Source organism: Mirounga leonina, unplaced genomic scaffold (genome assembly GCF_011800145.1).
Source record: "Mirounga leonina isolate KUSES-001 unplaced genomic scaffold, KU_Mleo_1.0 Mir_125, whole genome shotgun sequence".
In the NCBI taxonomy this organism is placed as follows: Eukaryota; Metazoa; Chordata; class Mammalia; order Carnivora; family Phocidae; genus Mirounga; species Mirounga leonina.
In genome coordinates, this window is record NW_023270305.1 from 22,545,573 (window position 1) to 22,572,385 (window position 26,813).

Here is a 26,813-nt window from a genome sequence, read left to right on the forward strand (position 1 = left end):
AAAGAAAGAAAGAAAGAAAGAAAGAAAGAAAGAAAGAAAGAAAGAAAGAAAGAAAGAAAGAAAGAACCAGGTGGATTCCAACACAAAGGCCTCAAGCCTCCAGCTCCTGGGGGCAGACCAAAGACACACTGTCTTTTATAGGCCAATTATTCCTATTAGGCCCAACAAATCTATACACGAGTGCTTCTTTTTCTCAAGAAACTCTTTCGCTTCATTCCTCATTCCTGGCTATTGTAGATGGGCGGGATAAGCAGACAGCCAAGATCCATATAGATTAGTTGCTTCTGCCAGATCCAGAGTGATCAGGAAAGGCTACGTAAAGAAATTGAGACCAAAGAAGACAAGCAGAAGAGTGTTCCGTGCAAGAAGAACATGAACAGTGTTAGGATTCCGCATGGCTAGTTTGTGATGGGAGTAGACAGATTATAGGGAAGAGAGACTGGGGGACACCGTGAAAAACTCTTCTGTCCCTTCTTTCATTTTGATGAGAAGGTAAAATGGGACAACAGCTCATCTGGACCCTGAAAGAAGCTAGGAAGCCAGCAGAAAATAAAAATACAAAGCTATGTGTTCCAAGTTTTGGATCAGTACAATTTTCCAATCATGGGGTAGAAATGTCTAACCAGATGCCAAGAAAATTCTAGACTCTGGATCCAGTAGCTGTGACTGCCCTCAAGAGTAATGACTTAAGAAATAAGGAGAACCATGTTCCCAAAGCCAGTCACGAGAGTCCCTTCTGCTTCTCAAACAAGCCTGAGTAGCAGCAGAAGCAGGGACAGAGCGGCCCGTTGGCTGTGCTAACCACGGTAATGATCTGCACAGAAATGTTCAGCTTACGAAAGTTGTTGGTGTTTGCAACTGGAGTATGACAAGCAGCCAGATAACACCAGAAGGGAATGAGCTCCTGCCTACAGGGCTCCTTCCGATTGTCTAGATACATTCATTTATCCTGGAGATCTTCTGAGTGGTGCTATGGAATGGTATTTGGGGCAAGTTCTAGATCCATTCTAACTTTAAAGGATCAGAGATATTATTTCCTCAGGACTGTCAATCAATTCTAAAACTAGAGAAGATAGATTTAAAATTACTAAATCACATCAAATCTGAAGAGTACATTTTCCATTTACCTTAAGGTCTCTGTGAATTAGCTGTTTACCATGTATATACTCCACACCTTCTGCTATTTGTTCATATAATTCCAGAGACAAAGGTTTGTCTGTCTTCTTGCCTCTTCTGTTGTCAATCCATGCCTCCAATGTCCCTTTATCACAGAATTCCATTTGGATGAGAAGGCACTTAATCTTTGGTCTGGATACAAAATGTGCAGTACGTTACACGTAGCAATAAAAATAAATTTATAAAAAATAACCTTTCTTTTTAAAATTACACTTTATCTCCTTAAGAACCCCCAAACATGTCTCAAAACAGAAATCTAATAAACTTGAATCAAAATACATCATTTTTTATTTAAATCATAAGTTCCCAAATGTCCAGAGCGCTATTTGTTAACTATTTTATAAAGTTTGAGCCTGCCCATTCTTTAATGGTAAAGGATCCTTGATCCCCTTTGCTAATAGGAATAGGAACATTCATACAATGGCATTAAAGAGAACCAAAGTTCATTACTACATAAAATAATTCTGGAACGTTTTAATTTACTATCGACCTACTGAACATCTGTTTTGTGGAAAGCACAGAACAGGCACCTAGAGATGAAAAAATGAGTTAGATACCGTCCTTGCTGTCATGGGAGTTATGGTTTAATAAGAAAGAAATACGGGCAAAACAAATCAAAAACAACAGCGTAAGGATAGGTTCTCAAAGAGAAGTGCCAATAAATTGCTAAGAGATACCTGTGAGGACTGATTTTGCTAACCATGCTTTTATGTTGCTTTCTCAACTAGGTTGGCCTCAATATTAATTTATATTCTTTGAACTTATGTTGGCTAGAAAATAGGAAGAGAAAGCCAAGAATCTGTGGAAAGCTAAAGTCCTGCCTGTATGCTGATGGTCAGCAACCCCTGAAACCAATGATAAAGCTCTCAATTACATGGGGCAGAGCCGGGGCTGGAGTCAGGAGTCGATGAATGAACAGGCCTCAGTGTCCTCGGGATTTCCGTGAGGACGGTCCCCCCAAGAACACTGGCTGACTTTCAGAGGGAGATGTCAGGTCTTGAGAGCCCTCCAGTCCTTTGTCAGGGGCTTGAGACAAAACATAAGTGATACCAGGTGGGGTATCCACATCTCAGCTCATAGTCTTAAAATTATGTTCACTGCCCACCACGCCACTGTAACTGGTGTGGCTGTATTCAAGAGAGACTCCTTGGGGCGCCTGGCTGGCTCAGTCGGTAGAGCAGGTGACTCCTGATCTGAGGGTCGTGAGTTCAAGCCCCATGCTGGGCATGGAGTCTACTTTAAAAAAAATTTTTTTTTAAATTTTAAAAAGAGGGGCGCCTGGGTGGCTCAGTCGGTTAAGCGTCTGCCTTCGGCTCAGGTCATGATCCCGGGGTCCTGGGATCGAGCCCCGTGTTGGGCTCCCTGCTCAGCGGGAAGCCTGCTTCTCTCTCTCCCACTCCCCCTGCTTGTGTTCACTCTCTCACTGTGTCTCTGTCTGTAAAATAAATAAATAAAATTTAAAAAAAGAGAGAGAGAGAGACCCTCTTGACTGCACCCCACCAACCAAGGGCCTCTGAGAAGGCCAGAAAAGTGCTGGCAGCTGAGGAGGGGCTTCCAGCTGTAGCCTCTGTAACATGTTCAAACTTTCTCCACAAAGCTGCATTTACAGCCTGGTCTGAGGTTGGGGCATGTGAGTAAGCCTACACATTGATTGAGATTCTGAAAATAGCTGAGGACAAAAAAAAAAAATTTTTTTTAAGCAAGTTTGGAGCAAGGAATAGGAGCCACAAAAAGATTATTCATTATTTCCTTACCTGGTGAATAGAGACATAACAGTGTCTCAAACAGTGTGGTTGTGATATTACTAATTAACGGCCTTATCCGGTGGCCCACACATAGTAAATGACAGTTTCCTCCATCCTATTAGGGCTATGAGAATTCTTTTTAGTTACCTTGAAGGATTTACGCTGTCCTCAGGATGGTAATCTTCCCCAGCCCAGCAACAATAGTAGTGAACAATATTTGGGTGATCAAGTGCTGCCAAAGCTTTTACTTCACGCTCTACCTTCTTGCTTTAAAGAAACAGGGAACATAAAAGTGTCATTATACATCCCTGTAAAAACTACAGGTTGAGTAACAGAAGACAGCTATGTATGCTCCCTTAGTCAACGGTCGCCACGGTTCCCACACTCTGAGTGTTTAAAAGGAAGCCAGGAGCACTCGAAAGGAAAGACTGAACACAGTCTGAAAAGAGAACACAGACTGAAAAAAAGCGGTGACTTCATTAATTCCAAATATCAGAAAATTTAAAAGTCATTTGTGGTGGTCTCCGAAATGCCAGTCATGCAAATTTTGGTAGCTAATTCACACATTGTATTTTGTTTAGACTTGTGTTAAAATCACTTTGGGTTTCACAAGCAAACCCTGTTTGGGCAGCAAGGGTAATCCAGGCAACTTGAAGAACATAAATCAGAATTTTCAATGCATAGCAAAAATACACAAAGGAGATCATCTATGCAGAGAAAGTGAGACTACACAGCACATGTAGGAGCTTTACAGGGATGTGGAGTCAAGAGCAAAGATAATTCTATGCTACGTGGAATAAATAAATTTGAGATTTCAATGGTGAGAAGGGGTAAGCAAACATTTTATAATTCCATTTTTTAATTTGAAAAGTTCTATATCTACATGACCTAAAACTTATAAGAATAAAGGAAGAAAAAGTACTCATACATCAACAGTCCTAATATAATCAGTTACTTTGGATTGTTTCTTATTGTCTTTCTTCACACACATTTTTATATACTTGTAATTATAGTATATAATTTTTATCCTATTTTTCCACATAACAGGTTATCTTTACCATTTTCCTTGTTACACAACCTATATAACCATCATGTATAAACTTTCTCATGTAAGATTTCAAAAGTACAGAAAATTAGAACAAATAGTGTCATGACCGCTACCTAGCCATCATCCAGATGAAACCGTTATTAACTCCTGGCCAATCTTGTTTCATCTATGCTCTTATCCACTTCCTCATCTCCCCTGGATTATTCTGAAGCAAATTCCAGCATCATACCATTTCATGTGTAAGTATTTTCAGGATACAAGCCTCATTTTTTTAATGACTGCAAAATAGCCATTGAGCAGGGGAGAGAATAAAACATATTTAATCATTTCTTCATTGCTGGACATTTGGTTTGTTCTAATTTCTCACTGTTATAAATGACACTGTGATTGACATATTCTTATATAACTTTTTCCATCATTTGGATAATATTCTTAGAATAGGTTCCCAGACAGGAAACCCATGGGTCATGGTGTATAAATATTCCAAGTATATTCTTAACTGTGTTATACCAATTTATGAAGCCACTAAAAATGTCCAAGATACTGTACCCTTATCATTAAGTATTACCATTAAAAAAACAATGGAATTGAACAGAAGGAGTAATACTTCATTCCTGTCAAGCAAAACAATGTGGAAAGAGGGGCACCTGGGTGGCTCAGTCAGTTAAGCGTCTGACTCTTGGTTTCAGCTCAGGTCCTGGGATCCAGCCCTGTGTCAGGCTCCGTGCTCAGCATGGAGTCTGCTTGAGATTCTCCGTCCTTCTCCCTCTGCCCCTCCCCCTGTGTGCTCTTTCTCTCTCTCTCTCTCTCTAAAATAAATAAATAATTCTTAAAAAAAAAAAAAAACACATAATGGGGCACCTGGGTGGCTCAGTCGTTAAGCCTTCAGCTCAGGTCATGATCTCCCAGTCCTGGGATGGAGCCCCACATCGGGCTCCTGGCTCAGCAGGGAGTCAGTTTCTCCCTCTCCCTCTCCCTCTCCCTCTCCCTCTGCCTCTCCCTCTGCCTCTCCTTCTGATTGTGCTCTCTCTGTCTCCCTCTCTCTCAAAACGAATAAAGAAAACCTTAAAAACACACACACACACACACAACAATGTGGAAAGAGAAAGCCTTGTTTTGATGCCAGGTGGTTATGGAAGGATTTCAACTGCAAGGCATCTTCCATGGGACAGGAGGTAGGTTTGTTTGGCTGAGATGAGGAGTGGCTAGGACTCCATGCCTGCTTCTCCTTTGCTCACAGCGTTTTCCTTAGCCCGTGTGCCTTCCCCATCTCCTTCCCTAGACCTTGAGGGATAGGTCTGTAAGTTACACATAGTACAACTGTCAGAAAACAACAAGCAAGACTGGTGAATTGGTGAGCATGTGATTTAATACCACCTTACCATGTGCTCTCTTTTCTGAAGGAGTTCTGCTATCCAGTAAGTGGGGGGTGGGAGTCAGTAGGTGCAGATAATATATAAAACAACATGGGGAGCGATGGGTTATAGTGGGAACACAGTGGATTGGCATTCCAGAGAACAAGTTCTAAATCCCCACCTTGTGAACTCTACCTCTGAAACTAATAATATAATATGTTAAGTAACTGAATTTAAATAAAATAAAATTTACACATAAATAAATTTCCACCTTGTTATCATAGTAGGTAGTGTCCAAAGATGGTCATCAATTCTTTTCCTCCTCATATATGCAACCACTCCTCAGATTAAGAGGTAGAGTCTATTTGCTCTCCCCTTGAGTCTGAGCTGGCCTTAGTGATTTTGTTTAACCAATATAATGTGGAACTTCCAAGACTAGGTCAAAAATAGCTTTTGCTGTTTCCTTTTGGGATGAGTTGCTCTGGGGACAATAGCTCTTGGAACCCAGGCACTAAGTTGTGAGACGCCCAGGTGACATGAAGAAGCCAGGTGGAGGCGCTCTGATTAACAATCCCCGCTGAATTTCCAGCCCAGAGCCAGCTTGACTGCTAGCCATGGGTGACAGCCATCTCTGGCCAAGCTTTCTGATGACTTCTTTTTTTAAAAAAGATTTTATTTATTTATTTGTGAAAGAAAGGCGGTGGTGGGGGAGAGAGAGAGAGAGCACAAGTGGGGGGGGGGGGGGGTCAGAAGAACAGGGAGAAGCAGGCTCCCCGGTGAGAGGGAGCCTGATACAGGGCTCAATCTCAGGACTCGGGGATCATGACCTGAGCCAAAGGCAGATGCTTAACCCCCAAGCTTTCTGATGACTTCTGACTACAAAAGCATAACAGATCCCAGATGAGGATGGCCCAATGAGCACAACCAATCACAGGACAGTGACAGATAATAATACCTTGTTCTTTTTCAGCCACTACATTTTGGAGTGGTGTATTATGCAATAACAGACAAATGGGATGGTTACCAACTAGGTATTACCTTTGACAAATCAGTTCGCCTCTTTGGGTCTCAGTCTCCTAATCCGTAAAATAAAGAGAGGAGACCAGAAAATCTCAAAGGTCACTGTAAGCTAGATGATTCTATAACTTCAGTTGTCATCAAGACAGGATCAAAAGAATGATCAATGGTCTATCCAATTTTTTTATTGAAATAACCACAATAAAGTGAAGTCATGTCAGAGGAAGCCAAGCTCCTGATGAGAGATTGACATTTTTAAGGAAGACTAGAAAAAAGTAAATAATCTGCTAATGAAGAAGAGAGAGACATAAAAAAAGAATCATGCACGTTCACACACCTTCTCATTCAAAGAAACAACATGTACTACTTACTCTTTATCATATTTAACACGTTTAATAACATAAGTCTTCCCATCAATTTTGTGCTTTGCTTTGAAAACCTGACCATATCCGCCTGAGGCAATCGGTGTTATTTCTGTAAAATCACAAGCAAACCTGAAAAGAGAAATGCCACTGTTATTCTGAGTTCAGTGGTCATAGCCCACCCCTGCCCCCCACCCAACACTTTCACTTCCCCTTAACATCACTGGCACAACGGACTGAATAACAAACACGGCTCTACCCTTCTATATAAGAAGAGTCCAGGGCGCCTGGGTGGCTCAGTCGGTTAAGCGACTGCCTTCGGCTCAGGTCATGATCCCAGGGTCCTGGGATCGAGTCCTGCATCAGGCTCCCTGCTCTGCGGGGAGCCTGCTTCTCCCTCTCCCACTCCCCCTGCTTGTGTTCCCTCTCTCGCTGTGTCTCCCTCTGTCAAATAAATAAATGAAATCTTTAAAAAAAAAAAAAAAAAAAAGAAGAGTCCACTCCACAGAAACTCTTGAATCACAATAGTTTCTCTCGCTCCTGCTCCCGTTGTAACAAATCACCCTAGTAATGACATTCAACTTCTGGCTGCACAAAAGTCATAATAAAGATGCTTACTTAAGGTGTAAAACTTCAGAAGGAAGCACCATATTCGGTTCCCCAGCTACCACCAAGCTGTCATAAGAGAAATGAGCATGGTCTCTGAGCCCACCTACATGTGTAACTACCTGGTTTTCCCCTCTCTCTCCTGCCCCACATTCCATCATTAAGTCCTGCCAGTTCTACTCCCCAAACATATCACTGGTGTGTGCCCACTTTTCCCCATCTCCAACATCTTCACACCAGTCCAAGCTCCCGTCAGCCACCACAGAACCGTGCTAGCTCAGACACTCCACTTCCGAGTCTCCTTCCTTTGCTCCAATCCATGAACCACGCAGCAAGCAGGGGGAAAAACTCTGAGCCCGTCTCTCTGTTGCCTCAACTCTCCAATAGCCTCCTTTTGCTTTTAGCAAACCCCAGAAAGTCCTTAGATAGCCTAAAAGGGGTCTCGTGCTTCCCTCCCCAGCTTGTCCCATGGCACCACGCCCTTGCTCACGCACTCCAAGCACACAGCGTCTGCCCCCTGAACGCTCACATACCATTCCTACCTTCACTTTCCCACATGCTCTGCTTTTACGAAACCACAGACCCCACCTTCCTGTGCTAACTCACCCTCCAGGTGCCCCGACATGGCTGACCCCAGAGAAAGCCTTTGCCTCCTCCTCACACTAAACCCAACAGTCCTATTTCCATTTCTTACCAGGTCATTGCTTTCCCTTGAGACCTCTGACCATAGATTATAATTACAGATTTTTCACGTAATTATCATCCCCACAAAGCTCTGTGAGGGCGGAAGCTGTTTCTGTTTGTTCCCACTATAAATCCAATGCCCAGCACAGTGCCAGGCATATATGAGGTTCTTATTAAATGTTTGTTGATTCTTTATCATTTTTTTTTCACACTTGTATTCAATCTCCTCCTGTTGCAAAGAAGCTTCACATTTGTTTTAGATATTTTGTTCAAACCCAAACACATAGTCTACCACAAGAGGAACCTTTTTTTCGATGTGAAATCTGGAATGGAGCTGGAAAATGGAAAACAGGTTCGAGTGGATCTATTTGGATTCCTTCAGGGGTCTTTAAAAAAAAATCACTGGTTTATAGAAATATTTACCTTCAATATTAAAAACTTCCATGGGTGTCAGAAAAACTCACATCAGTATCACACAGATCTACATTTACCACATTCCATCTGGATTCATCTAAACATTACCTCTCCAAGAGACGATGATTCTTTGGGGGTCTGACTGTACTAAAAAAAAATTAACTGTTCAGGGAGAAATAGAATTTAACCTGGCTGATGTACAACAGTCCCTTCAGAAGCTTTTGTCGAATGCGCAAACATATCTTTAAACAGATTCTTTTTTACAGGTTTCCCTCTTACCTGACTTCCACAGTGTACTTGTTTTCTTTGGTCACAGGAGAGTTAAAGGTAGGTGCCAAACTTCTAAAATTTAAGAGAAGAATATAAAACTCAAATAAAATAGAACTTTGTAATGCGCTAGTTTTTTTTATATTTTGAGTCAACTATTAGAATTACAAGGTAAAAAGTGATAACCTTTCTTTATGAAACAATATACTGACAGTTCTCCTCTATCCACTGATAATTTTTCACTCCTTTCCTGATTCCTTTTTTTTTGCCTTAACACATTCACTGTTGGTGTGCCACCAGCCTCTCCTTTGTTCCTTACAGACTCAAAACCAAAGGAAATAGATCTCCTTGCACCATCATTCTGGTCTTTGTACTTTACTCCTGGCTGGTGGTGAACCATGTGCTATTGGAAGTTCAAACCCCACTAATAACTAAACATATTCCAATTGCTATCTTCCCCCTAAGCCCTCAAGTCTTGAACTTCCTTAACCCCATCAGTGTCCATGATTCCTGTCTGTATCTCCTTCTCCTTTGCCTCTTCTTCACCCAGTTATTGGAACTCTATTCCCTCAAATCCTGTCCACTCTTCCCATACAGTTTGTCTTGCAAATTATCCTCATCCCTTGTCACTGCCATGATAACCATGGCTGACAGCTGGATCATCTTACACACACACACCTCTCTTCTCTCCACTCAAACACCCACATCAGGAATCATCCTTCCCTGACACATCTCCTACTGTTCAGAATATATTGGTGGCTCATAATGGCTCCCACTGCCATCTTGCCCTCATTGATGACTTATGGTTATGTCCTTGTTTTTCTCTTCCGTTTGAGAAACCAATCCACCATCATTTATATAACATTGGATCTTTTTCTCTTCTTACCCAAGTCATTATGCCATCTCTACCCTACCTGCCTGTCTGCAAAATAATGCAGTTCTCTGGAAAGTGCCCCTCCAAGTTCACTTCTGTCAACCTCTTCCAAAATAATGCCCTTAACCAATGACCCTAGTGATCCCCACAGGCCCTTTCATCTACGGTGCAGTGTGTACCTACATTTAAAGATTTCTCTACATATGTAAAATCATTTGTTTATAGATTTCAAACTTTTTGGGATCCTTAACCATGCTTTCTACCTCTGAAATTCCACTCAAAGAAGGGTATATAGTACTCTACAAGTACTGAAGACTTAGTAAATAAGGTTAATAACCTAAGTCTGAAACAAAACTTCATTTCCAAATATGTGCACTGCATAATGATACCCACCTTTTCACCTTCTTTTCACTACTTTTGACATTGCTCTGTAACAAAAGAAAATGAAAAACAATTGTAGATGATTAAATCAATTATCTTGCTTTATCTTGTTCTTTTTCCTCCTGTACTTCTGGATGGTTCTGTGACATTTTTTTTTTTGGTCCGTTAGATGAACAGCCTCATTAAGTTGTGTACTCCCATCAAGCCCTGCTTCTCAGTTTACTTGGCTAGATCAATGTTCTCATCTATTCTAGCAACCAGACAGATAAGGCAGGGAGGACAAAAAAGCAATCGGGGCAAGTTCAGCAGAAGCACTGGGTCTCAACAAGAAGGCGTGCATCACAGTTCTCCACAGTGCTAAAGACACAGATGGAGCTCAGGGATCCAGTCTAAAATAATTCCCCAAGTGTTTCTTATCTGGTAACCGGCTAAAAATGGCAATGCTAAAAAAAAAAAGAAAGAGAAAAAATGGCAATACTAATAATTTCATTTTTAGCACAAATTAAATTTTAATATTTAGCAAAAAAAGAGGAATCTTCAATATATCTCAAAAATGCTATTCTTTATTCATATTCACTTTTATTCTGGTAGGTTTTGTAGTATTACCAATTTGAATACGTTGACACTGAGCAGGGAGCATCAAACTAAGAGTTTTTGAGCTCATACCACTTCCCACTGTATAATGACTATAGTATATTAATTTAGCCATTCTGTCAAATGACAATGTTTCTTAAGTCTCCTCCTGTTACAAATGAGGTTGCAAGAACACACTTACATATGTTTCTCTGTACATACATAGGAGTGCTTCTCTAGTAGACATCCCCAGGAATGGAACTGCTTGAAGGCATTGCGTGCACACCCTCCGCTTTGCTACATATTGCCAGACTGTCTCCACAATGGTTGTACCAACTTATACTTCCACCCGCAGCATGTAGTAGTAATAATTGGAATACAGCTGTGCCGATGCTTAGTATTGCCAGACTCAAATTTTGCCACGGTGATGGGTTTAAAAAAGGTACCTAACTGTTGTTTTGATTTGCATTTTCCCTACTACTATGCAGTAAAGCATCTTTTCGTATTTTTGTTGCCCATTTGGGTATCTCTTCTCTGAATTGTCTGTTCAGATCTTCTGCACATTTTTCTGAGTTGCTTTTCTTTTTCTTATCGATTTGTTTACAGTTCATTATAAATAGGGCACTTACGTAACACTAATTGTCACCACAAAAATTATCTGATTTTTAAGTTTAGTTCTGATTTTTTAAAACAGGAGCAGACTATATTAATGGACATTTTAAGTAGTGTCCAGCTGGTAGAAGATAAGCAAGATCACAGGAATATATGAAAACATGACGGTGAGTAGGGAGAGGAAGATGGGAGTGAAGAGTGGAAGAATTTTGCAAGTGAGGAACAGGGGTTAATAAAGAAAGGAGAAAGCCAAAATGCTGCCACATATTAATATGAAATAAGAATGCATGAGATAAAAGTAGAAAAATTATGGTTGAGTACTGAGGCAATTTTTAAATGAAGAAACACAATAGAGAAAAAGATCATCAGGAAGCTAGAGGCTAATACTATACCAGAGGAGTTGAAGAATTGTTTATACTGTTGCTGTTACAATTTCCTTCTGGTGCATTTGGTGAGAAATCATTTTCAAGTGGTGATTTAGAAGCACTAGAAGATAAGGGGATAATTATTAGTTTGTGAATTCTGCCTATTTTTTGTTGATCAGAATTTCTTTCTCTAAATTCTCCTTAAACATTAAACATTTTCATAAAAATGTGCTCTCAGGCAGCAATCTGAATTTGTTAAATTATCACAGTTGTTTGTCCACACTTACGATATGCTATTCACCGAAGTGTTGTTTCCCGAATTACTAGGTGAAGTAGTCCAAGAATCACTTGATAGTGAGTCATCTTTCTGAAAGAAAGAGTACCCCTTAGGAGTTTTAAGAGCAATTATATTACTTCTCCGTACTGGCTCAGTCTCTGTGTGCTAACTACCACATTTATTTCTGGATGCTTGATCTGGATTTAAAAAACAACCCTGGGGGCACCTGGGTGGCTCAGTTGGTTAAGTGTCTGCTTTCAGCTCAGGTCATGATTTCAAGGTCCTGGGATCGAGCCCCACCATCGGGCTCCCTCCTCAGCGGGGAGTCTGCTTCTTCCTCCCCCTCTCTTTCTGCCCCTTCCCCCAGCTCATACTCTCTCTCTCTCTCTCTCAAATAAATAAAATCTTAAAAAAAAACCAATCCTGAGTTGTGAACAGAATTTTACTCTCTGGGGCCTCATGGCCCCATGGCTCGTGGCTCATTGGTGAAACACAGAATGGAGGAATCCTTTTGCTATGTGATTGGTTGTCTTGGCATCATCTAAACACAGTCTTACCTCAAATCAACTTCAGAAAGCATCTTAAAATTTAAAAGTGAAATCCAAAGGCATTTCATACCATTAAGGTTTTCTCTGATTGTATCTGCTCATATGCAAATTTAGCAGCCATCTGTTTTGCCTCCTGTTTGGTAGCACCTCCACCAACAGCATATTCTTTCTGCCCAATTTTGCATCTATAGTAAAATCTAGGAGAAATGATAGAGAGTATTTACCCAAATACCAAAAAAACCCAGTAAATCTAACTTAGGATTTGGAAACAAACACAGATGAACAAAGACCTTAATATAACCCTAATTTAATGGGTACATGTAGTTTGTATCTTGTAGAATATAAATCTCTGATAAGATGACTGACCAATTTGCCAAAATAACCAGGATAGCTTGATGTCATCAGCTTGCATTTGTGTTAGGCAAGGAACCTCGGACAATTATATGAGAACTCTACTGAATATGGAAAAGCAATGTGTATCAGGGAGTTACTATGCATTAATTCAAAATTATTCCAGTGTTATTTGCCATGGAGGCAAATACACCCAACCAGGGTTGAGTCTTCCCTGCTGGGCCCTGAAGGCAGAATTAGATTGAGTGGCTGGGTGGTTTCTACAGCTCCTATTCTCCCGGGCACCCCTAAGTAGACTTCTCTCTTTTAGGTAACTTATGTTAGAGTGTTTAATCCCAAGGAACCAAACAGGTGAGCTACGAAAAAATAGCCTCCTATTTTATTGAGATTGACTCACACAATTCACTTTGGACTATTTCATGCCAATGAATACTCTTCCGTTTTCCTCTTCCTGGTTCTGGCCTAAAAGCCATCAGAGCTAAAAAGTCCATAACTGAGTCAATTCAGAGGACAGTATTCTGAAGGGGTCATTTGGACTATTTGCCATTTAGATTTTTCTCTCTCTCTCTCATTCACTGGGTAGGTTGTAGCCAAGAAACAATCTCCTTCAGGCTCATTTACTTTCTGCTTTTCCTAGTTCCTATCCATTCTTATCTCCACTTCCAAAATCTTGGCAACTCTGAAGCTCTACTCCATCCCACCCTTTATAATCCTTAAATCTGGGTCTCCTCACAGCCTGTGGCTAAAACCCATTTCTTTTAAGACCTGGTATTTGTCTAGAGAGTGACACCATTTAACTGAATGTGAAGGACAAACACCTAGACAAACGGCTCTCTAATCTGATGATGGTGAAGAGAGAGTCATTTTATCTACACATGTGGTCCAGTCATTGTCATACAGCAACTCCCACTGTGATCTGTGGGAGGGAAACATCTCCACACACACACACACCCCCAGCAGGGGCACCCCATTCTCTCTTCGGTCTCCTGCAGACTAAACCATCCAGATATACCTCAGAAATAAAGGATTCCCCAGATTTGATCCATTATGGTATATGGGTCCCAAGTCTTCAGCAATTAAGCATTTTCATATTTTAATTATAAAGGTGACCAGTTGTGTATAAGTCATATAAAACCTTCCATGCAAAAGGTCCCCAAAAGGAAGACAAATATTTCTAGAAAATTAGACATGAAAACAAGCCCGTTCTATTGCTTAGATACAATGAAATAGAAGGAAAAGCTGAACTACATCTCACCTTTCTGGCCCATATTCTTTCAATTCACATTGTTCATAATTTACAGATAGTTTTTCCTTCTGGGCAAGCCTATTCATACGGCCTATGAAATTCTCAAAGGATCCCACTCCTAATCCTTCTGAAGTATCTGTTGTCAGTGATAAAGAACTAACTGCCTACAAAGAAAAAAAAATCTTGTTTAATACAGATGAAAACAAAGATTTAACCATTTTATTTCCTCTAATAAAATTACTAAATGAATAATTTGAAAGACAACTTAGATTTTATGTATTGCCCTAGTCTACTACCTTGAGTAAAAGTCTAAGTATATATCTTTTTCTACCATAAAAAATCCACAAGAAAAAAGGTTAACAATAGGAAAGGAACCATCCTTTTATAGTTTTCTATGGAAAAACAAAATAGTGAACTTTCTTGTTTATCCATGCAAAATACTCTAACACTGTCTAGCTCACTCCACCCTTTGTAAATCTCAAAAAACAAGATAACCAATATTGAAGTAAAGCTATATCCTGGATCACATCTTATGGGGAAAGAGGAATATAACAGCACCATTCCTTCCATTCTTATCTGTACCTTTTTCCTAATCTGGCAAAAGCTTGTCCAAAGTTTTTCTACTTTATTAATCTTGTCAAAGAACTAACTTTTGGTTTTATCGACCTTCTTTATTGTTTCTTAGTTTTCTTTTACATCAATGTTGGGCCTTGTTATTATTTTCTGTCTTCTGCTTTTTTGGGAAAAGGTAGTCTATTGTTCTCCTAACTTCTTGACTTGATTTTCTGGCTCATTAACAATTCGTGAGTTTGCAATTTTGCCTGATTTACTTTCTCCAATTTGGGTTACAAGGGTGACATCATCGAGGAAGATTTTTCAGGAAAGTTATCTTGAAAGTCAATGTTTTCAAAATTTTCAATATCTGAGAAACAATCCTCTTTGGTCCCACATGTAAACGACTGCTTGTCTCATTTTACGGCCAGTTCTCTGCTATCCCATGGTTTAAAATGATGCTGTGGACAGCATGATTTTTTTTTTCGTTTTTACATTTTGAATAATTTCCTTTTTCTGCCTCGATGCTTATAGGATTTTTTCATCATCCCTAGAGCCCAGGACTTTCCCAATGATCAATGTTCTTGGAGGCTCTGTGTTTTTCTCTATCTGTTAAGTTGCTTTCATCTGCATTGAGGTCTTCCTTTATTTCAGAAACACTTTCTTTCTTTTTTTTTTTTTTAAAGATTTTATTTATTTATTTGAGAGAGAGAGAAAGCATGAGGTGGGGAGGGTCAGAGGGAGAAGCAGACTCCTCGCTGAGCAAGGAGCCCGATGCGGGACTCGATCCCGGGACTCCAGGATCATGACCTGAGCCGAAGGCAGTCGCTCAACCAACTGAGCCACCCAGGCGCCCCAGAAACACTTTCAACTGGAATCTCTTCAGATAGCTTTCTCTGTACTCTTTACTCTGTTCTCAGCCTCCAGGATACCAATTCCATGAATGCTGGTTTTCCATCACCTGTCCTGCTCATCCATCATCCTCCCCATGGTCCTTCCATCTCTTTGTCCTTTGTCCTTCCTCCCCACTGTCCTTCCATCCCTCAGTTGGGTGCAGGGACTCCTGCCAGAACTCGTCAGCTCATTTCTCGCTGTTTCCTTTCCCGTTCACTCAACTTCAGAGGTGGTCTCTACTGCTGGCACTCTAAATGGGTATTGGCAGGCTTTGCCCACTATTTCTTAGATGAACCTCTGACTCAGGGCTCTACAGAAATGGAGATGGAGGAAAAAGACTGTACTTCTGAATGGAAAGAACCTGTGAATGGCTTTACTCTGTGGGTGTTTTCTCACAGAGTAAAGTTAAAAAGGGCATTAACTCACCTTGTTTTCTTCATTAAGTTTTTCAATAGCTAATTTGGCTGCAGCATTTTTGGCTTCCTTCTTTGATTTACCTTCCGCTTCTGAATATTTTCTCTCATTTATGGTAACTTGAAATGTAAACCTGATTACAAAGACAATATTCACAAAATGTTATAAAACCCATGCATTGTCTAAGGCCAAGTGTTCCAGTCACACTGCCTCCTGTGTTAAAACCTGACTAGGTTTTAACCGGCTCAGTATAGAATTTAAGCAGTTACCCTCAAACAGCAAAACAGCACATCATCTTCACTCCAGAGCTAAATTATTGACTTCTAAATTGTGCCAGAGTTGCCATTCTTCTAGTTCATATTTTATAGAGATATACCTTTAAAAAAAACCCAGCAATTTGGGGTGCCTGGCTGGCTCAGTTAGTACAGCATGCAATTCTTGATCTCAGGGTTGTAAGTTCGAGCCCCACATTAGGTGGAGAGATTACTTTAAAAAAATCTTTTAAAAAAATAGCAATTTACTTTAAGTTATGCGCAGGTCCTTCCTTAGACAGTTCATAATACCTAAGTACCAAGCTGTGCTTCTGACAGTATGTATTAAGTTCCTCTATAGAAAAACTTGGTGGACGCTCATTGGCCATTTCTTCTAGTAACCTAGAACAGAAGAGATGTTTGAAAAAAGTGAGACATAACATATTTAACCTGATTATCCCAATCCAGTGTAGGAGACAAAACAGGATAAGAAGAATCTTCTTTATAAGACTCATCTCAGCCCCACATAAATCCAGAGAAAACTTTCTTACAAAATCTTTTTCTCTCATGATCTGCACACCAAGCTAATTTCTCCAAAACTTTCTATGTTCAAAACTCAGCTGGCCAAAAAAGGAAAAGGGTCTTTCTCTTCCACTCTGCTCTCTGCTTCCAGTGAGGGTCAGGGACAGGTTTATCCACCTGCTTGAACTACACAAGTAGAATCAGAACTCTTCATGTTGAGAAGAATAAGGTTGAGAGTACATACGTAAAGTGAAGTTTATGAAATCATTAAAGATTTCACTATACAGAAACAGATTCCCCTGTGAAATCCCAAAAATCTTCCCTTTAAAATTTGCATTAGTCAATTATAGATAAATTTACCTGGGTAAATTATGACCCCAGTTTATGGGTCTCATTAGACCAAGAGAGTAGCAATGATTTAAGCCATAATGAAAATCTAAAAAATATAGAATCTAAATATAGGAGCCAAAACTATAAAACTCTTAGAAGAAAACATAAGGGTAAATCTTCAGAATCTTGGATTTGGCAATGGAATCTTTGTGATGACAGCAAAAGAAAAAAGATAGATTGGGCTTTATCAAAAGTAAAAACAGGGGCACCTGTGTGGCTCAGGTGGTTAAGCATCTGCCTTCAGCTCAGGTCATGATCCCAGCATTCTGGGTTCTCTGCTCTCTCTCTCTCTCAAATAAATAAATAAATAAAATCTTTTTTTAAAAAAGTAAAAACATTTATGTCACACAGGACGCTATGAAGAAAATGAAAATCTACAGAATGGGATATCTATAATTCATATATGATAAGAGTCCAATATCCAGAATATATAAAGAACTTTTACAACCCCACAACAAAAAGACAACCCAATTAAAAAATTGGCAAAGGACCTGAACAGACATTTCTTCTAAATATTCTAGTGCCCCAGGGCCCTGACCTTAGATCTCCTCTCTGCTCTACTAACACTCACTCCCCTCTAGATCACCTCTAGACTTATGGCTTTAAATTCCACCTACACAATGATGGTTATCAAAAGAACACCTCTACCCCTGACTATTTCCTGACTCTAACTGCTTCTGTCCAATAGGCTGCCTCCCTGAAATGCTCTTGACTCTACCCCATCCACTGTCTTCACCTGATCAACTCTTATTTCCCATAGATTTCAGCTCAGATGTCACTTTCCAGACATCCTTGAAGAGGTCCTGGTTTGGTGCTCCACAACAGCTCTTGTCCCCTTTCCTGCAATTGCTTGTATAACTGACTGTCTTCCAAAAGAGACCATGAGCTACAAGAGGGACGGGGCCAGGCTGTTATAATAGGGGCTCCATAATCAATGAATGAATGCCAAAATATCTGCAGACCTCCCCCATCTGCATGACTTGTCACATGCTTTTCTCTTTGCTTTGAATGCCGTATCTGCACCCTCTGTCCACCAGGCAACTCCCACTCATCTGTGAGGCTCGCATGTTTTCTTTGATGTTGGAGGGGCAGCCAGTCCTCCTCCAAGGGCCCACCACTCCACCTTGCCCAGCTCCCATAACAGCCCAGTCATTGAGCAATCTGGGAAGCAGGTTCTATGTCTTACTCATTTTGTATCACCAATAGCCAGTGGCAAGTAGTAAATGCCAAACACTTGGATGGTGTATAGGAAAATGAAAGAATGACTCATTAAAATGAAATACTCTACTTGAAACCCCCTCGTCTTCTCCCTTTTCTTCATCTGCTGTTTTCCGTGCGTCCTTTCTTCATTTATTCAATAAATGCTTCGCAAGTACCAGGCACTATTCTGACAATGAGTATACAGATGTGGACAGGATAAATTCACACCTGACCTGCATTCCACTGAGGGAAGACAGAAAATGACCATGCACAGAAACAAATAACAGGAACGGACAATATGATGACCAGATGGCTGGAAGTGCTATAATGAAATTAAATAGGGTGCAGCATAGAAGGTGAGTTGGTAGATAGGGGCAGAGATAAGGGGGAGGCGGTTTTAGACATAGTGGTCACAAAAGACCTTTCTTAGGAGGCAATTTTAAATGAAGATTGAATGATGAGAAAGTCCATCATATCAAGATATGGCGGAAGAATATCTCAGGAACCAGCATGGCCTTTGAAGGGATAACAAAAAGATCAAGGGGACTGCTGCACAGTGAGTGAGGGGAAAAGAGTAGGAAATGAGTCAGAGATGTCAGCGCCATGCACATAGACTTTGTAGGTCATGGTCAGAACCAGCGGATGGTGTTCCAATCACAACAAGAAGTTACCAGACATTCTCTAAGTAGAGGGGGTATGTGACTGGATTTATGTTTTAAGTGATGACTCTGATACTATGTAAAGAACAGGGTCTGGGGGCAGGGACAGGTGTGGGCAGCGGAGCAGAGCACGAGCAGAAGCAAGGAGACCAAGCAAGGCTGCTGCCGTGGTTTGGGTGAGCAATGATGGCGGCTGGAAGCGCGTGGTGGGAGTATCGAGAGTGTGAGCAAAGGCAAAGCCGTCACGTTACTGCTTAGTGTCGTGGAGACAGTCAAGCTTTAGAGGCCACACTGCTCTGGGCTACACCCTCTCTGAACCTTTCATTTGTGACCTGAAGACAGGAATAAAAACACGTGATTCAGAGGTGGCTGTGGGGAATAAATCAGATGAAGAGCACCCGGCAGAGTCCCCCACACCATTAACCCTCAATAGATGGTGCTCCTGGTCTGCAATTCTGAAACCCCAAACGCACTAAAAACTGAGGTTCATTTTGTTTTCATTTGTTTTGTTTTTGATAGGTTTGTAGCCCCCTGTCTAGACCTGGGCTGACATGAGCTATTTATAGTCTTTATGATACTTTGTTGTCCACGTATACATTTCACTACAGAAATTGTTTTATTATAGAGGGCTGCCCCCAAATCCTGCTGAGAGCATTCTATAATAGACAGGATTTATGCTGCCTTACTTTTCTAAAATCCCAAACTCTTGGAATACCAGAACATGCCCAAGGGTGTTTGATAAGGATCTGTAGCTGTACCATTATTTTTAGGAACCAGTGTCATTTACTTCAGTTACAACCATGAGACCATACATCAGATTGGGAGGGGATCACAGATATCAGAAGAGCAGTTATGGAAGAGCCCTTAGCAATTAGAACCTGAAGTTCTATCAACTACTCTAAACCCTTGGCGCTTTTAATGTTAAGTAACTGCCGCTCATCAGAATGACAAGCCAGTTCGAATTTAAGTGAACTATATGTGCAAACTAAGAAAGTGCTGAATTAACATGTTTGAAAAAGTACTTCCAAGTCTGGAAAAAAGAAACGGCAGGCTTCTTTTCAACTACTGTCCATAAATCTTGTTTTGGGGCGCCTGGGTGGCTCAGTTGGTTAAGCGACTGCTTTTGGCTCAGGTCATGATCCTGGAGTCCCTGGATCGAGTCCCACATCGGGCTCCCTGCTCGACGGGGAGTCTGCTTCTCCCTCTGACCCTCCCCCCTCTCATGTGCTCTCTCTCTCATTCTCTCTGTCTCAAATAAATAAATAAAATCTTTAAAATAAATAAATAAATAAATAAATCTTGTTTTGATTCTACGTTATCATTTTCCTAAAGGAAATCTCCAGCAAAAATCACTATCGGGGGTTATGTGTCCATCTTCCTCATCTTGTTCCTTCTGGCAGACTCTGAGCTCCCTGTGGACCCAGCCCCTTCCAGGTCCTGCACAATGCTTAGCTATTACTATTACTATTACTATTCATTAAACATATATTTAAAGAGGCCCTATTACTACTAGGTGCTGGGGTGGCACCAGAGCACAAAACCCTGCTCTTGTGAACTTACTAGCGGAGGAACACAGACAAATCCATAAAATAATGTCACAGGCTGATAACTACTATGTTGAAAACTGAAGCAGAGTAAGGGGGGGGGGGACAGTCAGGGAAGGGCGGGGTTTCTTTTACATAGCTGGTTGTTCAGAGAAGGCTGCTCTGATGAGATGACATTGCAAGAAGTACAGGGTAAAGCAAAAGAATGACCCATGCAGGCATCTGGGGGAAGAGCTTTCCAGGAAGGGGAAACAGGTGTGCAAAGGCTCAGAGGCAGGCATGTGCTTGCCTGCCTCCCAAAACAGCAATGAGGCCTGTCTGGTCGCAGTGGAGAGAGCAAGGGGCCTTGTCTGCGCCATTTACTGAATTTTTTTTTTTTTAAGATTTATTTATATATTTGAGAGAGAGAGAGAGCGCGCGAGAGAGCTGGGGGGGGAGGGGCAGAGGGAGAGACAGAATCTCGAGCAGGTTCCCTGCTGAACACCGAGCCCTGCGTGGCGGGAGGCGGGGAGGCTCCAGATGGCTGGAGGCTGTGCTCCACCTCACGACCCCCAGATCAAGACCTGAGCAGAAATCAAGAGTCCGCGGCTTAACCGAGCCACCCAGGGGCCACCACTGACGGAATCCTCAGGAGATGGTGAGCTATTGGGGTGATCCGAGCAGAGGAGTGTCCTGTTCTGACTTAAAGGACCCCCTCGGCAGCTGCAGTGTTGAGAAAAGATATGGGGGACGGGGTGGTACGGATGTGGGGCGGGGGAGGGGTGGGGTGGGGTGGGCTAAAAGGCCCGGCCATTGAGAAACAATTGCAACTGGGTAGGCAGGAGATGTTCAGCCAGGGCCTATTTAGCCAATCTATGGCAAATCCAGGCCTCCATATTTCCCATCTGTCATCTTTCCCAACTTAACTGTTTTCCGCTAGATCCCCCGCCACCCCGCCACTCCGGCCCGGGAAATTCGTTACTTGCTCTTAGAGAAACTCTTGGCGGGGGCGGGGGGGAACGGCTGTCAGTCCCCAGCGCGCTGCGCGATCGCTTCCCGGGCTCCGGGCCTCGGACAGCCCTCCCGCGCGGCCGGGTAGAGGTCGGGGGCCTCTCCCCAGCCTGCACGTCCCGAGCCGGGACTCGCCCTTCGCCGCGCCCGCGCCGCCCCCCACCTGCACGCCAGAGCCCCCCGCGCTCCCCGGACGCCCGGAGCCCCGCTCACCCCGCGCCGCCGCCGCCGCCGCCGACCGCCCGCAGGGTCCCGGCCGCTCACTCTCGCTTTCGTTTTCCCCGCGGGCTCCGCCTTCCCCGGCGGCCGCCCGGCCCTCTCCTGCTCGGGGAGCGCAGGAAGCTGGAGCCTCCCTCCGAGTCCGCGCCGGGCGCGCTGCCACCTACGTGCCGCCCCTTAGCCGCCAGGCGCGCGAGGACCCTGCGGGGGCACCCGCTTCCTCTGCGCCCTCCCCGCTTCTGCCCTGCCCCGGTGCGCGGGAAGGGTCAGCAGGGGGGAAGGGAGCCCACCGAGGTCCCCCAGCACCGGCGGTCGACCAAGGTGGATATTATCCGCTCCATTTCATGATCAAAAAAACGGTAAATTAACCCGCCCAGAGTCCTGCTGCTAAGTGGCAGAGCCAGGATTCAACTCAAGGTCAGGCCCGTAAACACCAAAGTACTCCGTGCCCTTTTCAGTCTGCTGCTTCCTCACCTTTGCGAGGCCGGGGGAGGTAGAGCCCTGGGGACCTAGCCTTCCTTCGGTCAGTTTCTACCCCATCCGTTCATTCAACAGGTCCTTGTCAGCGCCGCTGTAAGCACCCGCCAGTCCAGCAATGAGGAGAGCCACCTACCTGCTCCCTGTGGGACCTCGTGGAGTTTTCCTACCAAAGCCCCACTAAGTAGTCCTCTATTTATAAGAAACAGACACGGTGATTGAGGAGTGCTGAGGACTTAAAACGAATACTGACAAGTAGGTGCCATTACTATACCTATTTAACAGATGAGAAAACTGAGGTCTGGGCGCCTGGGTGGCTCAGTTGGTTGAGCGGCTGCCTTCGGCTCAGGTCATGATCCCAGGGTCCTGGGATCGAGTCCCGCATCGGGCTCCCTGCTCTGCGGGAAGCCTGCTTCTCCCTCTCCCACTCCCCCTGCTTGTGTTCCCTCTCTCGCTGTCTCTCTCTCTGTCAAATAAATAAATAAAATCTAAAAAAAAAAAAAAAAAAGAAGTGGACTGATGTTCTACAACAGCCCCTCTGGGAGTTGGCCCTGAAGGATAGTGGGAGAAAGGAAATCCTTCCCGTGGACACAACTTTGAGCAGTACCTTTAGTTGTCACGTGGAAAGAGAGAAAGCTAGTGGCTTGGATAGAACCAGTGTCTAGCAGGTTAGCTGGATAGTCAGAGATTTGGAAGGAACAAGATCAGAGGATTGGTGATAAGGTGGCCTGAGGAAAACGATGTGGGTGAACCAGTTAGACACAGAGTATGAGCATATTGTGAATGTTCATCAAAGGCATCCTCTTCCTGAGGAGGCTTTTGAGAAGCAGGTGGGCAGGAAGACTTCTGTAGATGTCAGTCAGTCTTTTCCCCAGCCACCCCGGGCGCTTGTTCAAGGAATGAGGAGACTATGGCGGTAGGAACATATGATATGTGTGAGTTCATCAACATGAAATTCTCATCAAGGCTGATCTGGCTGCTGAGCACCCAATATCTCACATCAGGGACCAACTCTGCGCCCCAGTGGAGAGGACCATACCCCAAGGGAGACCAGCCAGCCACTTTGTGGCAGACAGGTTAATGCCAGGACCTTTCATCACCATGTGGGCAGGGATTTGCCCTCTGGGGGGTAAACCTTTATTGCAGATATGGATTTGCTTTTCCTTCCTGCAGTGCGTTTGCCAGCATCATCATTGTTGGACATTCTGAATACCTTGCTCACCATCATCATATCCCTCACTAAGAAACCCATTTTACAGAAAAAGAAGTGACTGCCATAGGATTCAATGACGTTATTCTGAACCTCATTACCCCAAGCAGCTGGCCATATTGGACAGTAGGGTGGAGTAAGGAAGACCCAGGTACAGCCCCAAGTAGGAGACAGCACTTAGCAAGCTGGGTGTGTTGCCCTTCATGGGCAGTTATGTTCTAAACCAAATTGCTGTTTTTTTTCCATGGCCAGGACACATGAACTCAGGAACAGTAAAAGTGAGAGGGTTGTGTCCCACACTTAAACCTAGTTAGGGGCACCTGGGTGGCTCAGTCGTTGGGCATCTGCCTTCGGCTCAGGTCATGATCTCAGGGTCCTGGGATAAGCCAGCGTCGGGCTCCCTGCTCAGCAGGGAGTCTGCTTCTCTCTCTCCCTCTTCCCCCAGCTTGTGCACCTGCCCGCATGCTCTCTTTCTTTCAAATAAATAAATAAAATCTTTAAAAAAATAAAATAAAAAAATAAACCTAGTTATGCACTTGCAAAATAGTGCTTCCTGTTCCTATGACATTGGGCTGTGTTTCCACTAGGGGACACATAATTCTTTGAATAGGAATTTGAAACTCTATCTGGATATTGCCATCAGCCAGCAAGGAAATAAGGGGGTTACTGAACTGGCTGGGGGGATCGATAAGGGAAAACAGTGATGCAGCCACACAACAGGGTCAGGGACAAGCATGTCTTCGACCCAGGAGTTCCTCCAAAGTTGCTTCTAGTAATTCCCTGTTCAGTGTTACATGTTAATGGAAATCTATAGCTGTTCAACAAGGAAGGACTGTTTGGGGCTCAAATCCTTCAAGATTGAAGGTTTGTGTCACCCTACTGGCTGGGAAGATTTCTGAGGGCAAAGAGAACAATGAATAAGGAAGTAATAAACACCATCTCCGGTCTCATTTCCTGTTGCAGAATAAAGGACTGTAGAAGCTACATATTTTTCTTCCTGGCTTTGTTTTTTGTAGGTATTAATGAACTTCTTTTAATTGCTTTACCTTTTCCTTTTATATGAGATTTGCTGCTGGTGGTGAATTTTATAAGATGGTCTTTAGGTTAGAATGTCTTAAGGTGGAATTTGTGCCTAAAAGAGAAGAGGAAGGAACATCACATAGCAATGGGTGTAAAGATTCAGGGATAGGATAAGCATGTTTTCGTTTGAAGGAGGGAACAGCAGCATTAGGTGGGAACAGAGTTCTGTTGTTGGCTTGAAAGATTATTAGCGGAAGCTGTGGACTGCACTAGATATTGTTAATTTTTATTTAGCTTCCATTCTCACTCCCTTCTATGTCTCCCTATGCCCTGGGTTATAATGTATGGAAGGTTAAAATCACATTTTCCAGATTTCTATGGAGTTAAAATTCTGGACATAATTTGAGTTCTGCTGATGACTGATGAACAGTGGTGCAAGATCTGGAAGATGGAGGGGAGGAAAAAGCCATCCTTCTGTGACAGAACGAGCTGACAAGCAAGCACCTCTGCTCAGTGGAGCTGGACTCCAGGTGTCCTTGTCAGTGCTCCAAGGGCATGGGACATCTGTGGTGGCAGAACTCTGGATGGCAGATACAGTGGAAGTCTCCATTCTGCCATCCCTTCCAACACATACACGTTCATTTCCTACTAAATCATTACGCTCAACATTCTTAGTGGTTTCTGTTTCCGGTACTGCACCAGGAGAAACCTCCCTGGACATGGAGCCTACACTGAGAGAGTAGAGTTGAGAAGTGAAGATTAAGAATCAGGTCCTTGTCTGATCAAGCCTCACCTGAACCAGACACATCCTAGACCAGTCTGTTAAAAGAAGGGCAGTGTGGTCAGTTAAGTGGCTGACTCTTGGTTTTGGCTTGGGTCATACTCTCAGGGTCATGGGATTGAGCTCTGTGTCAGGCTTTGAGCTCAGCAGGGAGTCTATTTAGGATTCTCTCTCCCTCTCCTTCTGCCCCTGCCCCCACCCCCGTGCTCGCTCTCTTTAATAAATAAATAAAATCTTTTTAAAAAAATGAGGGGGTGCCTGGGTGGCTCAGTCAGTTGGGCGTCTGACTCTTGGTCTCAGCTCAGGTCATGATCTCATGGGTCATGCAATCCAGTGGTGAGGGGCCACAGAGCTCAGCTCAGCGGGAAGTCTGCTTGATATTCTCTTTCCCCTCTCCCTTCGCCCCTCCCCGCCTCCAAAATAAATAAATTTTTTTTTTAAAGAAACTAATTTCTATTTAAACACTTAAGGACACGGTATGGTTTTTGCCCAACATCACATTTCCAGTACAGCGCTGCACATAGTAGGTACTCAATAAAGATTTATTGAATAAATTAGTGAATGAAGTGACTTTTTTACTAAGAAGTGGTTTTTAGAATATTAGATCAGTTAGGATGCTTTTGATGTAATAAACATAAAATCAAACACAAATTGGTTTACAGTAGAAAGCAGAGGAAGAGAGGATTCTTTTTTTTTTTTTTAAGATTTTATTTATTTATTTGACAGAGAGAGCACAAGCAGGGGGAGCGGCAGGCTGAGGGAGAGGGAGAAGCAGGCTCCCCGCTGAGGAGGGAGCTCGATCCCAGGACTCTGGGATCATGACCTGAGCCGAAGGCAGACCCTTAACCGACTGAGCCACCCAGCTGCCCTCATCAACTAAAAGAATTTTAAAGAATTTTTATCCAGTTTCTTGGTGTTGTGAAGGAAGGGTTTTTAGTTTATGTAATCCACAATATTACCAGAAATAGTAGCCCTGCAGTCTTTGCCAAAGCAATTTTATCTAACTTCTATGAACCATTCTATTCTTATCTGTAAAGAAGTAAAGATGTAAAGATTAAGGATTGTTAAGAGGTTTTTTCCAGAACATGCTTTACCTTCTCTTGTAAATTCCACATGACTACCTGGGCCTCTGTGGTAGAAAAGCCTTTATGCCACAATAACACAATCTCTAATATTTAGCTTTGAACTAAACGTTGTGTTAACTAGAAATATAAAGCCCCTTAAGAGAGGGGCCTCCATAGGGCCTCCTAAAGAGACATGTACAGAGTAGATGAGCAATGCATTTTCCTTGAATTATATGAGGACGGGATTTAGTCGTCTGACTTCAGTGCTGAGTTGGAATTACATTTCCTCCCAATTCTAAGTTTGAGATAGCCACCACAAGTGCTTTGATCCTCAGTGAGAGAGGAATTATTCTGGGAGGACAAAAATTTGTGCATTATTGGGAGAGCTGTCTCATCTACACTCAAACACCGATTTACGCATGTTTCTGATAGTATCTGCTTATGCTCTTATGTGAACCCAGAGCATGAAAGAAGTGAAAAGCCCAGCATCCCCCATTAGCAAGACTATCCCCTTTGGACAGCTAAATGGCCTTTTCCCCAAAAGCGAGCAAACAAGTCTGAGTTCAGAAACTTCAAATGTTGTCAGTATTATTAAATTCACGTTATTTATATCTAAATGTTATTGAGTTATCATTATTTGGTTATTTGATTAACTTATTTCATTATTTAAATTTAATTATTATTCATCAAAATAAAATATCCACGCCTACAGCATTAACCAGAAA

General features: G+C 42.7%; 1 protein-coding gene across 4 annotated transcripts in view; it reads right to left on the minus strand.

The window, feature by feature from the left end:
- Positions 1–21,632, minus strand: part of EIF2AK2 (eukaryotic translation initiation factor 2 alpha kinase 2) — a 30,452-nt gene extending 8,820 nt beyond the window's left edge. The window contains exons 1-13 of one of the 4 annotated variants that reach the window (XM_035000916.1): positions 21,531–21,632; positions 16,283–16,414; positions 15,774–15,894; positions 13,911–14,065; positions 12,375–12,501; positions 11,767–11,846; positions 11,507–11,600; positions 9,942–9,976; positions 8,687–8,749; positions 7,322–7,378; positions 6,713–6,835; positions 3,069–3,188; positions 1,128–1,308 (exon numbers count right to left, since the gene is read on the minus strand). In XM_035000916.1, the coding sequence (XP_034856807.1) occupies positions 1,128–1,308; positions 3,069–3,188; positions 6,713–6,835; positions 7,322–7,378; positions 8,687–8,749; positions 9,942–9,976; positions 11,507–11,600; positions 11,767–11,846; positions 12,375–12,501; positions 13,911–14,065; positions 15,774–15,894; positions 16,283–16,401 (1,275 nt within the window). In that variant the 5' untranslated portion in view covers positions 16,402–16,414; positions 21,531–21,632. Of the gene's footprint in view, positions 1–1,127; positions 1,309–3,068; positions 3,189–6,712; positions 6,836–7,321; positions 7,379–8,686; positions 8,750–9,941; positions 9,977–11,506; positions 11,601–11,766; positions 11,847–12,374; positions 12,502–13,910; positions 14,066–15,773; positions 15,895–16,282; positions 16,415–21,233; positions 21,248–21,530 lie in introns of those variants that run through there. The other 3 variants (XM_035000914.1, XM_035000915.1, XM_035000917.1) reach the window with 3 other exon arrangements.
- Positions 21,633–26,813: the final 5,181 nt, after the last annotated feature.